Genomic DNA, 16,409 nt, shown 5'->3' with positions numbered 1-16,409 from the left:
TGCCCTCACAGCCCTTGCATCTCAGTGAGGAAGACAGTAGAAAACAGGGCGGTTCAGAGAGATGACAGGTAGGTGAGGGGCCAGAGAGTGACCCGAGGAGGCGTTTGCAATGTCTGGAGATATTTTTGGTTGTCACAGCTACGGAAGGGGTGCTACTGCTATCTAGTGAGTAGAGGCCAGCTGAACATCCTGCCACGTATGGGAATCCGCCCCTAAAACCCAAACAAAGGATTGTTTGGCTCTCAGTGAAAAGTGCCCTGTCGATTGAGAAACTCTGCTCTAGATGGTGCTGGAAGCCTCGAAGAAGAGATGGGACTTCGGGCTAATCAGGTTGTACGTGGTAAGAAGGAGCTTTTCCCACCAATGTTTGTGGGAGGAGCTTTTTGGGAAGAGGCACTGGCAGGAACAAAGTCCCTGAGGCGGCAGCAGGCCAGCGTGGCCATCGCGGGTGAGGTCAACACTGTGGGTAAATCACGAAAGGTTTCGTGGCCACGGTAGGAGTTATTCAGGTTACTCCGTGGGCTTTGAAGCTATCGTGAGAGTTTGGACAAAACAATCGTTGATTGTTTTGAATTTTTCCCTTTGATTTTTATTTCCCACAGAATTATGGCCTTGAAACTGATAACATGAAGAACTTGGTTCTGAAACTGCGAGCGTCTTCCCACAACTTACAGAATTACATAAGCGGCCGGCGGAAAAGTCCAGCGTATGACGGGACCACGTCCCACAAGCCTCCCAATGAGTTCCTGACTTCCGTGGTGGAGCTCATAGGCGCTGCCAAGGCCTTGCTGTCTTGGCTGGACCGGTGCGTTGCCATGTGTTCCTTTGTCCTGTCAAGGGAGGGGGCCTGAGATGCACACGGGCCTGAACTTTGTCTTAGGAAAATGAACCATTGTCCCTGTCTTGTCTCTTCCACGGGGCCTCTCCAGGAACTCTGGATCTTTGGTAAATGTTAGGGTCTCTTTGGAAATTATCGAGAAGTGACTAGCAGGAACAAATTAACCTCATCTGAGAGAACAGCGAAACTGTGCTGAAGTGGAGTTTTTACTGAGGTTAAACATTAATGATTATTTGGTTTTATGACGGTCGTCAGTTGGCTTCTGAAGGCTTGTTAAGTCTCTTGGCTCATTTATGTGACATTTTGATTTTGATTTTTTTTATCTAGCACTTCTCTGTCTCATTCAGATTTCTGTTTTGTGTGTTTTTTTTTTGAGAGGAAACGGTTATATAACAAATACTTTAACTGATCCTGTCGTGTAGCTATGCTTGTCAGCATACAGTGTGGGATCCCGGTGGCTGCCCCTCCCCTGCCCCTCACACGTTTCACTTTTTTAAAGAGAGAATTTTGTTGCTTTCTAGGGCTCCATTTACAGGGATCACCGATTTCTCAGTAACAAAGAACAAAATCATCCAACTTTGCTTGGACCTGACCACTACAGTCCAGAAGGTGCGTGCGTCGTTGTCTCTTCCTAAACGTTTTTTTTCCTCCCTTTTCCCTCTTTCCTCTTCTTCAGAGGATTCACATGCAGGTAGGAAGCGGCCTCTTTTCTCTCCATTTTTCCCTCACATCAGAATTGGAGAGGGGAAGAAAGGCTTTAAATTAGCTGCATGATGCAGTTGGCTTCTGAAAAATGACCAATGGCCGTCACCTCAAAGATTATCTTCTTTCGTTTTAAAAGAATTGAGCTACGTGTCCTGTTATTTTCTCTAAAATATTAGCACACTTAATTTTTAAAATAGAAATTCTGGAGTAACTAAATTTCACTAGAATGTTTGTTTAGGACAGAGGCTGACAGAAAAATCAGTATCTCATGGCCCGCCCCCATGTCAGAGGCACAAAGAAGCTTGGAGGTTTTCACATTGACAAAGGTTCTGGTTTGGAAATGACACCTGTCAATTTCATTCACAGCTCATTGGCCAGACCCAAGTATCTTAGTAAGGGCCAGGAAGACTGATATCAGTCTGTAACGTAACTAGTTTCTGTGACCTGAACTTTAAAAAAATTTCTTATAAGACCCTCAGCTCTTAAGATCACTTAACATATTACCTGGCACCTAGGAAACACTTGTGAAATATTTTTGAATTGAACTGAGGCTATGAAACGTCATGTCTGCTTGGTTCTAAAATTCTGTGATCCCAATATTTGTTTCCACTACTGATTTGGCAAAAAGTAAAGAAAGTCTTTTCCTCAATCCTGACTCTGCCGTATTATAGATACAGTTCTGAAAAGCCGTGTGATTTCTGCTTGTGCCTGGAACACGCGGAGTGAAGTTTGGCTTTGCATGTGGCAGCTGCTCTGGTCCAGTAGTGAGGAGCAGCTGTTGAACTTCAGGCGCATGTGACTTCCCACACTTTTGAGGCCGAGTTCTTAGAAAGGAGCTCAGAGCAACTAAAGTGGCTCTGAGTTTCCGCTCTTTTTTTATGATGTGTGAAGTAATTGTGATCTAAAAGAGTCTGATACCAATCCTGACATGTTAATTCTACAGCCACCACGCCCTGGCACTTGTGGTGGAAGGCATTTATTTTTCCGAGACCTTGAGTTTTCTTTTTCTTCTCTGCATCCCTCTTCCCACTATATTCTGCCTCCTATTTTGATTTTTTACAAAAATTTACTTGGGATCAATTAAAATGACAATATAAGAGTTAGAGTTAAACGTTGTAATTAGCAGATGGGAAAGTTTTGCTCATAGGTGCTTCTGTTTTATTTCAAGGGTCCTTGACCATGTGACTGATTCAGGCTGCCCCTGCTGTGTGTAGTGTAGGGGGAGGAGGAGAAAGTGATGAAGTCGAAGGCAGCGGTGGTAGTATTTGTTTTCACAAGGTGCTTTGCCGAAGCAGGTCGATGTTGGCTTCGTAGGTATCTGCAGTGTTCCTTACAAAAATATTTATTTAGCACTTAGTATGTGTCTGCCACTATTCTAGGCAGTGAGGATACCAGTAAATAGCAGCTGAAAAAAATCCCTGACTTCATGGAACTTGGGGGAGAGAGAAAATGAAAAGATAGATAAGCAAAATGTATGTCAAGTGAAAGTCAGAGACGTGTTAAGGAGAGAAGGTACAGGAAGCCTTGAGAGTGGAAGCCGGTTTTAGATCTGTGGCTAGAGTAACCCACTGAGAAGAGGAGATCTGAGTGACCTGATCACTGTGACTCAGTGTTTGTCTGGGCGGAATGGCTTACAGCATTGTCTCAGGTGGCGTTTTCCTGGTACTCATAGAGGTGTTGATTGTTATGAATGATGATAAAACATCTCCCCTGGGACGGTGAGATCTGGATCCAGTCATGTCAGGAGAAAGGCGTCCACTGTGCCCCCTCTTCACGCTTGCCTCTGCTTATTGAGGCCTCACAAAGCCTGGCACGTGGTTAGTGGTGATTTTTAGGTGTCTGTTTAAATGAATGATACAATGCTTTGACAAATAAGCTGATGAGAATTTGTCTCTTAGGAGAAACTTAACCCAGATTTAAGGGATACAATGGATATTGTTTCTTTTTTTGTTTCTTTTTGGTTTTCCCTTTGGAGTTTATTGAGCCTGTGCTTCAGAGGTAGACAGTCATAGGTTCAAATCCTACCTCTACCATTAATTAGGCCCGGGACCTTGGACGAGTCACTTATGAGCCTCAGTTTTTCTTATCTGTAAAATGGAAATACTAACACTTACCTTACCAGATGATTTGGTGAGATTTCTATAAGTTGTTGTTGAGAAAGAAAAGAGGAAGAAAAACTGTAATATGAAGACAAATGACCAAAAAAATTTTTTAAAAAATATATATATTTGTAAAATACACATACATCCAAAAAAAAAAAACTATACAGAAAGGAATATATAAGTATAGTAGGCAATTTGGAAGAAAAATTGAGTTTATCTTAGCAGGGAGAGAAGTGTCGGGGGGAACATGGGAGCCAAGGCAAAAAAATAAGTTTTTAAAAATGTATTTATTTAAATTGGTTTCAAATATACAGTACATTGGTTGACATCTATATAGTTCATAAACTGACCCCCCCAATTGCTCCTCCTCCCTGGCCCCCCCCAGCCATCATATTAGTGCTAATTGCATTCCTTAAATTTTTTCATTTACAAAAAGCCTGGATATCACCACATGTATGCATTCATGTAAAATTAAAAATAAGGAAATAATATAAACTTAAAAATAATATTAAGAGGATTAAATGAGATATAAAATATATAAAGCCCTGTGCCCACTTAAGAAATAGTAGCCTATAATAAGAAATATAAAAACCTTGCCTGATAGCTGCCAGGTAGGCTGGCCCGAGTCTGCTGATCCAAGGAATGTGACAAAGCTCAGCCCCACCGTCGGGCTTATGAGCGAGTGACTTGCTTGCAATACTCCTTTTTTTCCATTCCGTGGCTTTCATGCCAGACAGCATGAAGTCACGCCTGCAGCTGCTTCCTCCCAGGAGGACTGGGTGTGGGGACCCCCGTTCAAGGTGGTGAAAGTTAAAAAGTGAGCCCTTTCACACACCGATGTGAACATTTCAGGGAGGCAGGTGTTTCTCTCACCCAGTGGCTCCATCACCACAACGAGGAACCCGTTTTCTTGGTGGCCTCTTGGATCCATCAAAGAATCAAGTATCAGGGATCAGGAGTTCGGACATCCACCTGGAACCTTGGGCCTCGGGGTGTGGAGAGGAGCTCTCTGCGTGTGGGTGGTTCTCACAGTGACAACAGTGATTTGGGGATTCGTAGCGAAAGATCATAAACACAAATTAGTTTTATTTCTAGCATAGGACCACTTAAGTGTTCTGTTTTTCTAAAGTCAACATTTATTTAATAATTCTGTCCTTCAGATGGTGTTAATAAGGTAGGAGCCATCATGGTAGTTGATGCCCAAGTTGGAGAAAGAAGAGCATGTTTTTGAGCTGTAATGACTCATATTTTATAAAAGTTGATCCCGTACTTCGGATTTGTATCAGACTCACGCATGTAAAAATACATTTCTAAATTTTTTTCTTTAAAACATTTTCTCTCTCAGCTGCTTTTTTCCTGAGAGTCAGTGTCAATTTTGGAAGCTCTGAGAAATTATAACTATTTGTCACATTTTTACGTAGTAGAGACAATTTTTTAAAAATTTTAAGAAGACCCTGAAAATCTGATTACAAAATCACATGGGGTAGAAATTGGTTGCTATTTCCACTCCCACCTCCCCGATAACCTAAAAAGACTTTCTGATCGAAGTGAAATTCTTTCTGACAATTCCAACAGAATTGACTAATACCTTTCATGTACATAAAATAATTAGCATTTTCCCTAGTATGTTCCAGTTAGGAATTATACTTAATGGTGCTGAATAAACTCAAAGACCGTATAGTTGGTCTCCCTTTTTCTTATGCATACACTCTGCCATGTAGAGATTCAAATTCTCTGCTGCAGGCAAGTTCTAGAAGTTTAACCGTGAGAGTTTCAAACTGGCAGTTTCACTCTGGCCACTTCTAGACAGGACAATAGTGATTCCTATAATCAGCTAACCAGGTTCATACAGTTCCGAGTCTTTTGTTCTTAAGCTGAGTAAATAACGCTTTGCATTCCAGCCCTTTATTTAATGTCATAATAGCATACCTCAAGACCACTTTTTTGGCAGTGTGTTAAATGAATGTTTTGTGGAACTTTTTTTGTCTATTAAGGACTGAAATATCTGATTTAATCTCAGCGGTGCTTAAAATAAACTTTTGCGGCTGAGCTTATTCGGGCCCTTATTTCAAAGCTATTCTTATAGGCGGGCCCAGAGCCGAAGACGCCTGGCTTGTGGGCCCAGTGCTAGCTGAGTCTGCGGCCACGTTTGGGAGCCATTGTCAGGTTTACTGAGCTTTGACTTCTGGTGTTCTGCTCTCTGTACTGTCTGGACAGCAGGTGGATTTCAGCTCAATGATTTTTGTAGGTTTATAGATTAAATCATCGATCGGATGGGTTTCTGGGATAAACTCTTTGGGTGAGGATCGAGTGAAGCCTCGAGAAGAGTCAGGTGGCAGCTCCATGCCCGCTCTGCCCTCTCTCTCCACCCAGGTCTCTCTTTCACCAGGACTGCTCCGGCTGTGGGGTTGGGGGGATGTGTCAGGCACCATCTTGGGTTCCAGGAAATATCTAGACAGCTAAGCCGACAGTTTCTGAAAGTTTTTAGCTCTTACATTTAGTTTTCCTTTTTTTTTGTCTTTCCTTCTTTAGGATTGCCTTGTAGCAGAAATGGAAGATAAAGTTCTAACTGTAGTAAGTATACATTCTAAGAGTTACTGTAAACTTCCTTTACGAAAAACAGCGGCAATCACATTAATTAAAGTAAATGCACTGTGGTTAATTACTTCGGGATATACTTTGAAATATTGGCTTTTAGGATGTGGGACTATTCATTTAAATGGAAAAGGAAGAATAAAAGTTATTTAACAACAAGGCCAACGATTGTGAAAACCTGTGTTGAAATTGGATATATCGGGGTCTCTCTTTTCCTTTTTTTTTGTTTTTTTACTCCGAACGTTTTATCAGGGTGCAGTTATACTTAAGTTGATAGCTAGCCTGTTAATCAGGGCTAAACTGATCTGCAGATTTCACTTTAGGACCATTTTGAATAATGAAAAAAAATTCTTGGCAAAAACTCTGTGATGGAGGGGGGATGTACTGTGCCTGTTTAAAGAGCATTTTGTAACTATTCGGCATCACTTCCTCCTTTTGACATAAGCCAGCCTGTGCTCTTTTGATAAGGCCTTCCTCCTACTGATGTTGAGGAATTTAGCAATGAAATTGCTATAAATATATGTTCCATAAATAGAGAGGCTAAACAAATTGGAGGAATGTGAAAAGTGTCACTTCTTGGATTCTCCCCCTTCAAAAAAAAGTCACTCTTTGGAATTTCCTGATTTCTTTGGTTGTTTAATTTTGAAAGGTTAGATGAATCCGATTGGGGGAAGTACCATGCGTCACCACTGTGATTTCTACATGGAGACCGCTTAATGCAGATCTTCGCATTGTCTCTAAACGTTTACTTTGTCGATGTTTGGCGTTCAGAGACCGTGAGCGTCCCCGTCACTAACACGTCCGTTGACCTAAATTTAAAACACAAAACTATAAAACTCTTAGAAGAAAACAGGAGAAACTCTAAGCGATCTTAGGTTTGGCAACGAGTTTTTATAGATACAGGACTACAAGCACGAGCCATAAAAGAAAAATGGATAAAGTAGACTTCATTAGAATGAAAAACTGCTCCGTGCACCGTTAGAAGGAAAAGATAAGCACAAACCAAAACACTTATCAGATAGAGGACTTGTAAACAAAATATACAAAGAACCCTTAAAACTCAATAATAAAACCACAACAACTCGGTTAAAAAGTGGGCAGAAGATCTGAACAGACACCTCACCAAACAAAGTATACAACTGGCAAATAAGTATATGAAAAGATATTCAACCTTGTGTTTCATTAGGAAACTGTAGATTAAAACAACAGGATGCTACGTACACCTATTAGAATAACTAAAAACATGACAACACCAAGTGCTGTTGAAGGATATGGAGCAGTAGGACCTCTTATTTGTTCCTGGTTGGAATGCAAAATGGTATAGACACTTTGGAAGAGAGTTTAGTTTCTTACAAAACTAAACCTGCTCTTACCCTACGACTCAGCAATTGTACTCCTAGGTATTTACCTAAATGAATTGAAAACTTATATCCACAAAACTTTGCACAGGACTTTACAGCAGCTTTATTCATAACTGCCAAAACTTGGGAGCAACCAAAATGTCCAGGAGTAGGTAGGTGGATAAATAAACTGTTGTACATCCAGACAATGGCATGTTATTCAATATTAAAAAGAAATGAGGTATCAAGCCATGAAAAAGTATGGCAGAAACTAAAATGCACATTACTAAGTGAAAGAAGCCAATCTGAAAAGGCTACGTGCAACGTAATTCTAACTATATGACATTCTGAAAAAGGCAAAGCCATAGAGACTAAAAAATACCAACGATTGCCGGGATTCGCGGTGGGGGAGGAGGAGACAGATGAATGAATGGAGCATGGGATTTTAAGGAGCGAAATTATTCTGTATGATATTGTAATGGTGGATACACGACGTAATGCATTTGTCAAAACCCATAGAACTGTACACCACAAAAGAGATCCCTAATGTAAACATAATAATCTCTCAATATTGTTTATCAGTTGTGACAAATATACCACACTAATGCAAGATGTTTATAACATCGAGTTACTATTAACTGTATTATAATCTGATAACTATTGAGAACTGTGTTTGGGTAGGAAAGAAGTATATAAGAACTCTGCACTTTTTGCTCAATAAACAGAAAGGTTTCTATAAACTTAAAACTACTTTAAAAAGTAAAATCTATTAATAAAAACAGGTGCAGGCAAAAAAAAAAAAAGACACATTTTTTGAAACCTGGTCAATATTTGATAGGCAAAGAATATGAATGATCGCTGAAAAAAAAATACAAATGGCTGTGAATCGATGATTCTCTTAACTGCCGAAAGGGGATTTCTGCCTGGTCTGTGCTCTTCAGTGGTCATAAACGAAATAATGTAAAAGCTGCACTTTTTAAACAAAACGTAAATAGTGGCATCATTCCCACAATTGCAAATACAGAGTCCAAATGCCATGCGTTAATTAAGCAGTATTATCAAAATGATTTCTGACCAGAGCTAAAGATTATAGGTGAAGTGCATTTCTTTAACATCTAGTTTGAGATAAACTTAGTTAATGATTGAACCTCTCCTGACTTTGTGACTCTCCAACTCTAGGTCAAGGTTTTAAATGGCATCTGTGACAAAACAATTCGCTCTACCACGGATCCTGTTATGAGCCAGTGTGCATGTCTGGAGGAAGTTCACTTACCAAACATTAAACCTGGGGAAGGCCTGGTAAGAATTCTCACGACACTTGTTTTTAAATAATAACACTTCGTCGTTTATTAATTTTTTTTTTTTATAATTCCTTATTGCCTTCACTGTAATTCTGAATAAGATTAAAATTAGACTGTCTCCCATCATGTACTTAGGAATTTGTCATCTTGAACTGTTGACATATTTTATGTCTTCAAAGTATAAAAATAAACAACAATTTTTAAACTGTACACTCATATCTTGAAGGAATTGTCTTAATAGTTTTATTTTTAGGACTTAGCAATGCAAGGAAATACAAAACATTTACACAAAGGAAAGATGATCTCTGGGTACATAACAACATCTGCTCTGAGAGTCTGTATTAGCACTTAGGATGAATGTGAGAAGAGGCTGTTTGGAAGAAATGATTCTTAAAAAACGTTCAGAAATGGTTCATCAGTAATGTATGAGCTCTACAATAACATACCCTGAGAATGCATACAGGTAGATACCTAGTTACTTAGATACCTAGCTCTCCCTGTCTCTAGCATGCAGCCAGTGAAAGTTGCTGAAATTTAAGTGAAGAAATTGTGAGACCCCTTGATAAACTTAGAGACTTTGAGTCCAGGTTTAAATCCCAGCCCTCAAGTAACTTAACCTCTTTATGTGTCAATTTCTTCATCTGGCAAAAATGTATAATAATAATAACTGTTCTCAGGGTTGAAAGTATTAATTTAGATGCTAGACACTGAATGCCAGATGCTGTATGCAGAGGACACGTGCAGTAATTGGTGGCTGCAGCTACTGTAGCTACTATTGATGATGAGGATGATGGGGAGTGCCTAGTGTATAGGTAGCTATGGGGGAGATAGCACGATAGTCTCTGCTCTCAGACAGGGGAAAAAAAAGCAACCAAATGTCGACCAGCCTGCATTCATAGTAAGTAGACGTATTCATACAGAGGGTGCTCGGCTTCAGAGTAAACGATAGATGATAATAAATTATTAGACAGAGAAAGTTTCTAGTCACATAGAAGCAGAGAAACGGCCCAAGTGGCAGAACTAGAGTTGCCACTTGAGATGGTACAAGCAAACGCTCTGGGAAGAGGGTCGCCGCATTCAGGGAGAAGCTGATCACTCTGCGAGTGACAGTGACCGGATAGGAGAGGAATGGGGAGAACCTTGAAGGGGCCAGAATTTCAAGAGACTCTCATTGTTGAGTGGTGTAGATGGCTGATCAGGGCAAGGTCAGGGTCAAAATAATTTCTTAGGAGAATTTGCATTATTGCAACATTGATACCAGGGTGAGCAGCTAGTCTCTGCCCAATCTGCTTTTTGCTGTATTTCCTCATCTTATAAAAGTTTAATAAACATTTTTTATACATGATGTGCCAAACTGCAGAAATGTTTCCTTGATGGTAGGAGTTCACTTCTGAGTTTGCTTACTAAGCCTTTTAGGAAGGAACATATTTATCTTACGCCTCCCTTAACCCAGAAGGGTGCCTATTTCTAAGTTATTCCCTATGTCGTGTTATTTAACAGTCTTTGCTCATACAGCTCGTACAGATCTGGGTTGTTAGTGGCTGGAATAAGACACCCCGCAATGACTGCTGATACCAAATTTAACTGAATATATTGTGTCACTAGATAAAGAGATGGTCAGGAGAGAACAGTCCTTGTTTGAAAGGCCTCCTTCATTCTCTGCAGGGCTGAGACGATTCCTCCCAAATCCCCAGAGTTATGGCAAAATTTGGCGTGCCTGGCACGCAAATGACGACATCAAAGAGATGTCGTTTCTGATTTCTTTTACTGGCATTTCGGTTTCTTTAGTTCTCCTTCACCATTCCTTGGATCTTGTTTCACAATGTTTCAGGAGGCTTAGAATTAGTATTGTTCGGCAGGGGCTGCCTTTAATGTTTTATAAGTTCAAGTCTCATTTGCGGCTGTATTTCTAAACGTCGGCGTAAAGAATTAATATATTTGTGACTTGCTCTAGGGCATGTACATCAAATCGACCTATGATGGATTGCACGTGATTACTGGAACCACAGAGAATGTAAGTGCCTGTTTGTTAAAGGTAAAAGGTATTGGATGTTTAAACAAATTCGACACAGAGTCCCCACGCTTTTCATTTAAATATATGCATGCTGTTTTGTTATCCACGGTGAGAGCGTGGGCGCCTGTTTTGTTTATTTCTGTTGCTAGCTCGCTGCTTATCACCAGCTGTTGTCAATTTATTATTCAAATTGTCCTTTTTTAGCTCTCATTCACACACCTTGCCCAGTTTTTACTCCCATCCTTGTGTTAATTATTCCTTTTGCACCCTGGAAGTGTTAACCCAGAAATGCAAAAACAACGATCTGTTTGTTGCCGAGAATCACTCTTATAAGAACTGGGAATGTTAGCCATATGTGTAAAATATCGTTGTTGTTGTTGTTGTTGTTATTGTTGATTGTTTAATGGAATTTATACGTGTCACTAGAAAGAAACTCTTGAGATTTTTGCATGATGTAGGTTTTTTTTTAAGGAGTTGTATTTCATATTTGGCATGATATTGAAATGTAGTTGTTTTTTGTTTTGTTTTGTTTTGTTTTTGCCCTAATCCTTTGAATGGAAAAAACAGAACTGTTTCTACTGTGAGAGACTTTGCACACTGTTATCTTTCTTTCAGAAATTCTGCTACATGAAAGGTGTTTCTTTAGGCCCTCAAACATTTTGAATTTGGGAAAAGTAGAGCTAATTGAATGCTTTCTTTTTGCAACGTGCAATATGGCTAGCTTTTAAACGACGTTGATATGAAGTTTAAAATGTTTGAATAGCTTCCAGAATCTGTGTAAAAGAAGCACATGTCTGTGGAATTAATCTACTATTTAATCAACTCTGACAAGAGGAAGTAATTCCTTAAAATAGAAGAAATTTGGTACCTTTTCCTAATTTGTTGGGTGGAAATACACATTGAATTTTGAACTTCAACTGCCAGGTCTTTTGATAAAATAAAAGAGCATGATCTTTGGTGAGGATTTGTGACACTCGCTTGATTTTTATAGTAAGAGAAAAATGACATTGCTTAAGGCAGTCAGTGAATTATAAACAAATTGTGTGGTTCTGGCAGACGAACGAGGAAAAGATGGTAGTGTCTTTAGGCATTCTTCATTGAACTACAATGAGAATACACTGAAAACTACTAGGAATTTTTATATCACCTTACCTAATAGGCAATAACAGCACAGGAAGTTCTGCTTTTAGGCTGGGGATGTGGAAAAGAAAAAATGCACAACACGTTACGCGGTTCATCCCTTATTCTTGTCATAGACTGAGTATATTTCAGCCAAACCATGACAGGAACATACACACGCGCTACTCGGTGCATTATGTTGGACTTGGATGGATTAAGAGGAATGGTGAATACTGTTTCAGTGTTTAGAGTTCAAGTTTTGCACCTAGCCCTTTGGCATTAACAACCAGACTCTCCTTGGTCTTCTGGAATCAATTTCAATCTTGGGTAACTGTGTAGAACGCTGTAATATTGCTTTCAAAAGGTACACAGATTTCTCTTCTTCAAAACGCACCCCCCTTTTATTTTAAAGATGAGAGTTGAATGAGACTAAACAAGCTTCTTTGAATCAAATGATATGTCAAATGTAATGATATATTTTCTAGAATTCCTACCAGACTCAAAAGGCTGGGTGAGAAATTCAGGGTTTACCTGAATGTAGTTGATCCTAGCACCCCCATAAAGGATCGTACATGTTGTCTCAGAGAGAGGTGGTTTCCATCCAGTTTAAATTCAAAAAAGGGAAAATTTGTCTTATTACTTCTGGCCATCCATCTGAAAATGTCATTCAGTCCTTCAGTTATTCAGCTGTGTTCACCGAGCACCTGGATTGTGCTGAACACTTGTTAAGTCTTGTAGATGAGGGTGGGAAGTTAGGTAAGAGCCTACTTCTTGTAGGTTTAATCTGGATATTTTACACTTCAGGCTGGATATTTTACACTTAAATGGCAGTAGAAAATGCCAGCTCCAGCTATCACTGAAGGTTGCTATGATTTCAGAGTTAGAATATCTTAATGGAAGCCCAGTGGATGGAAATCACCCATTGCATTGCTAAGCCAATTTCTCCATATCTCTCTATCTTGGACTCTAGGCTGAAGCAATGCCAGAGGCCATTTCAGTCCTCCAGCCCATTTTTTTTGTTTTTTTTGTTTTGTTTGTTTTTTTTTTGTTTTGGAGGTTATCTGAGAAGCCATGATCATTCCAAGGTCAAACCGAGTAGTCTCTCGTGATTCTCTGTCTGGCTTCCTTTTTGATGTTGTTCAAGACCTTGACGGGAGTCTTGACAGGTTCCCATCTGTACTCCTATTCCCCACTCCTGAGATGAGGTGGGCATTAGATTAGCCTCTGAAGAATGGAAACATTCTTTTCCAGGTCATCACCTTCCACAACAAACCAGAGCAAGCATCATTTTTCTGTAGTCTGGCTCATGGTGAAGATAGGACAGAGCTACTGCCATAAGGACAGCTCTCCCTTTACCAGTGTTCTGCCAAGCACAAATCTTAATCACTTGGTAGGACATTTGAGAAATAAATGCATGAGGATCCTTAGGATAGGAAGTCAATTCAGGACACTGGGACTCGTTTTTTAAGATTACACACTTGCAGACAGGGACATCCTGGCCTCAGGGCCATCTTTTATAATATGAAGTTTACCTTAAATAAGTCCTCATTTAGCCCAGGAAGGTTAACTGGAAAAATCAGTCTGCAACTCTAGGTTAATCATCGAACACACAGGAGCAAAAAGGAACACTGAGACATTCATTTTTTTTTTTTAAGTGCCTCAAGAGAGAGATTTGAGTTAGGCCATCTCCCTGTGGTATCCACGACGCTCGTGTCTCAGAGGAGGAGGCACTGCTGGTTGTTATGGAGGCAGGTTAAATGTTTTTGAAAAATAACAGTCACACCTGTGCTTTGCGTTAGATCCAGATAAATCAGTGGGAGTGTTTCTACAATTTAATGCTGCTTGCTCACTTCTTGTTGAGCCTATCACAGCAGTTGAGTGAGAAAATTCAGCAAACGTATCTGTCTAGTTGCTAGCCCCGCACCATGTTCAGAGGTGCTATTTTTTTAAGGATAGCTGTAAATTGAAGATTCAGCCAGTGTCATGTTACTAAATAACATTTCGTTATAATTTGTAATCAAAGGTTTAGCCTTTCCTTCTTTTTTTGCTAATATGTGGTATCTTAATCTTAAAGAGTTCTAGTTTGATTAAATGAACAAGGATACTATGGGCAAAATATTGGACAACTATAGTCCATTAATATATGTAAATATACACACATATGTGAATATATCTATATCTATGTCCGTTTGCAGATTTGTAGCAAAGTATTATTTGGGAAAATATAAAGTCTGGAAGTTTGTTTTGATGCTGAAAACGAATTTATTTTGAATTTAAGCTATAATGGAAAAAATTTTATTTTCTCTGAAGAAATACAATTTCTATTCTCACCCTCTTTCTATTTTAGTAGCATCGTGATAACATGTAAAACAAGGCTGAGTAAAAATTAGATTTAGTTCAATCATTGCTTAAAAGGAAATGGGATGACAGAGTTACAGAAATGGTCCTTACGTGTTAAACAAGTTGGTCAGCTTTTACAAGATTAATTTTGATAAGGATATATGTATATATGTGTATAAGTATATGTATATGATGTATTTTTTCGGTGAAACAATGGCTTTTATCAGCTCATGATGTCAACAATATGTCCTACTCACCCTGATAGGTGAGATGAACCTGGCTCTTCTGACGGATTATCTGTAATAATAAAGAACACCTGAATAACACAAGCATTCCTATGTCAGGTTTTACACACTATGTAATCTCAGGGAACTCATGCATACTTTGTAATATTTCTTGAGAAAATTATGTTTCCATTGCTCACTGTCTACAGAAGAAAGAAAGAAAAAGAAATCGAAGCAGAAAGAAATAGCAGGTTAGAAAAGTAAGACAGGTCTGCATTTGTTTCCAACAGTCTCCTGCAGACAGATCTCAGAAGATCCACGCTGGTGACGAAGTCATTCAGGTCAATCAGCAGACTGTGGTGAGTTCCTCGTCGCGTCTTAAGACTTGCTGTTCCCCTCCAGAACTCTGAACTAAACTCGAAGCCATTTTGCTTGAATTTTTAAAATTCGCCATTTATATCCAATTTTCCATAATGTTAAGCAATGCTCAGATGGACATATTTGCATTTAAGTGCATGTCCCTCTGTGCTCACAGCGGAGCTCCTTGAGATACATTCAGAGGTTTGATTTTTCCTTACTCATGAGTCCCCGCCCTCGCTCCTCCTTTTCTTCCTTTGAAGGTGGGATGGCAGCTAAAGAATCTGGTGAGAAAACTGAGAGAGAACCCCACGGGCGTTGTGCTACTGCTGAAGAAGCGCCCCACGGGCTCTTTCAACTTCACTCCTGCTCCCTTGAAGAACCTGCGCTGGAAGCCGCCCCTTGTGCAGGTATCGTGCATATTTCTGCTACCTGCATCGGCTGTGTTTCCGCCACCGGTTGCGGGCCTCCGTCTGGAGTCAGCGCATGGACCGTGTCAAATGTCTGATTAGTCTCCAGAAAGAAAGCTGAAGATTAGGAGATTGGTTTCAGAACTCTGTGTGTGTGTGTGTGTGTGCACACGATTCTTCTCTAACCCTACTTAGATGAAAATAGACATTTGAGATTTGCCCTGGAACATTATGGCAGCCGCGAGCCACGTGCGACGGTTTAAGCGAAATCAGAAGTTCAGTTCCTCTGTCTGACTTGTCACGTGGCAGAGGCTTCGCAGCCACGTCGGGCTAGTGGCTGTCACTGCTTCAGGAAGTTCATTCTGGTCCTTCTCTCCCCTTTCAAACACACGCTTATGTAAGTGTGTCCAGTTTGAGCACTAGCCTTAGACGCATGGGGCTGAGTCCTGAGCTGCGATTTAGCAAGGCAGGGCCGGGGACAGTGGGACTAATGCACATGGTGGCCAGCAGCATCACTCCACCATTTAGACATTGTTTGGAATCGTCGGTCTTGGATGGTAATAAAAAGTAGACCGACTTTTAGTGAGTTTGATTATTTAAATTCTCTACAAACACTATATCCTTTATTGCCTGCACCTGGGTGGACTGCGCTCCCTGACCCCTCTCTTATGCCATCAGTCCTTAGTGTTTATTTCTTAAACTGTAAATAAAAAGCAATGACATTTTAATGCCCTTTGATAAGATGGAGATTGCAATTTACGTGTAACTGTCTGTGATTTTATTGACCATCTTCAAATGGAAGGAATAGTAGTCATCTCAGGTCATCAATATGAACGCTTAGCTATGTGTAGATCACTGGAAATACGGTTACATGTGTAAATGAGGGCGGCGGGGGAGGTGCGTAAATCACAGGATGCAGAGGGTGGAGCAGGGAGGGGCCCGGAATTAAAATCACTTCTTAAATTATAACTGAATGTATCGACCACACCCCAGCTGCTTCTGTTTGCATTGCTCAGTACGAGTTGTAACATCTTTAAAATTTGGGGGATTTCTCAGAATGGGTT

At 40.1% G+C, this 16,409-nt stretch overlaps 1 protein-coding gene across 1 annotated transcript in view; it reads left to right on the top strand.

Moving 5' to 3' along the window:
- The window catches only part of CNKSR3 (CNKSR family member 3), a 76,480-nt gene that overhangs the window by 49,103 nt on the left and 10,968 nt on the right, over positions 1-16,409 (top strand). The window contains exons 3-9 of the mRNA XM_039873843.1: positions 603-805; positions 1,360-1,447; positions 6,178-6,219; positions 8,760-8,879; positions 10,836-10,895; positions 14,869-14,937; positions 15,199-15,345. Coding sequence (XP_039729777.1) covers positions 603-805; positions 1,360-1,447; positions 6,178-6,219; positions 8,760-8,879; positions 10,836-10,895; positions 14,869-14,937; positions 15,199-15,345 — 729 coding nt within the window. The remainder of the gene's footprint in view (positions 1-602; positions 806-1,359; positions 1,448-6,177; positions 6,220-8,759; positions 8,880-10,835; positions 10,896-14,868; positions 14,938-15,198; positions 15,346-16,409) is intronic.

The sequence above is a fragment of the Pteropus medius genome, unplaced genomic scaffold (assembly GCF_902729225.1).
Source record: "Pteropus medius unplaced genomic scaffold, Ma_sr-lr_union100, whole genome shotgun sequence".
NCBI lineage: Eukaryota > Metazoa > Chordata > Mammalia > Chiroptera > Pteropodidae > Pteropus > Pteropus medius.
The sequence above is the reverse complement of the archived record's forward strand: the minus strand, read 5'-3'. Positions and strand labels throughout refer to the sequence as shown.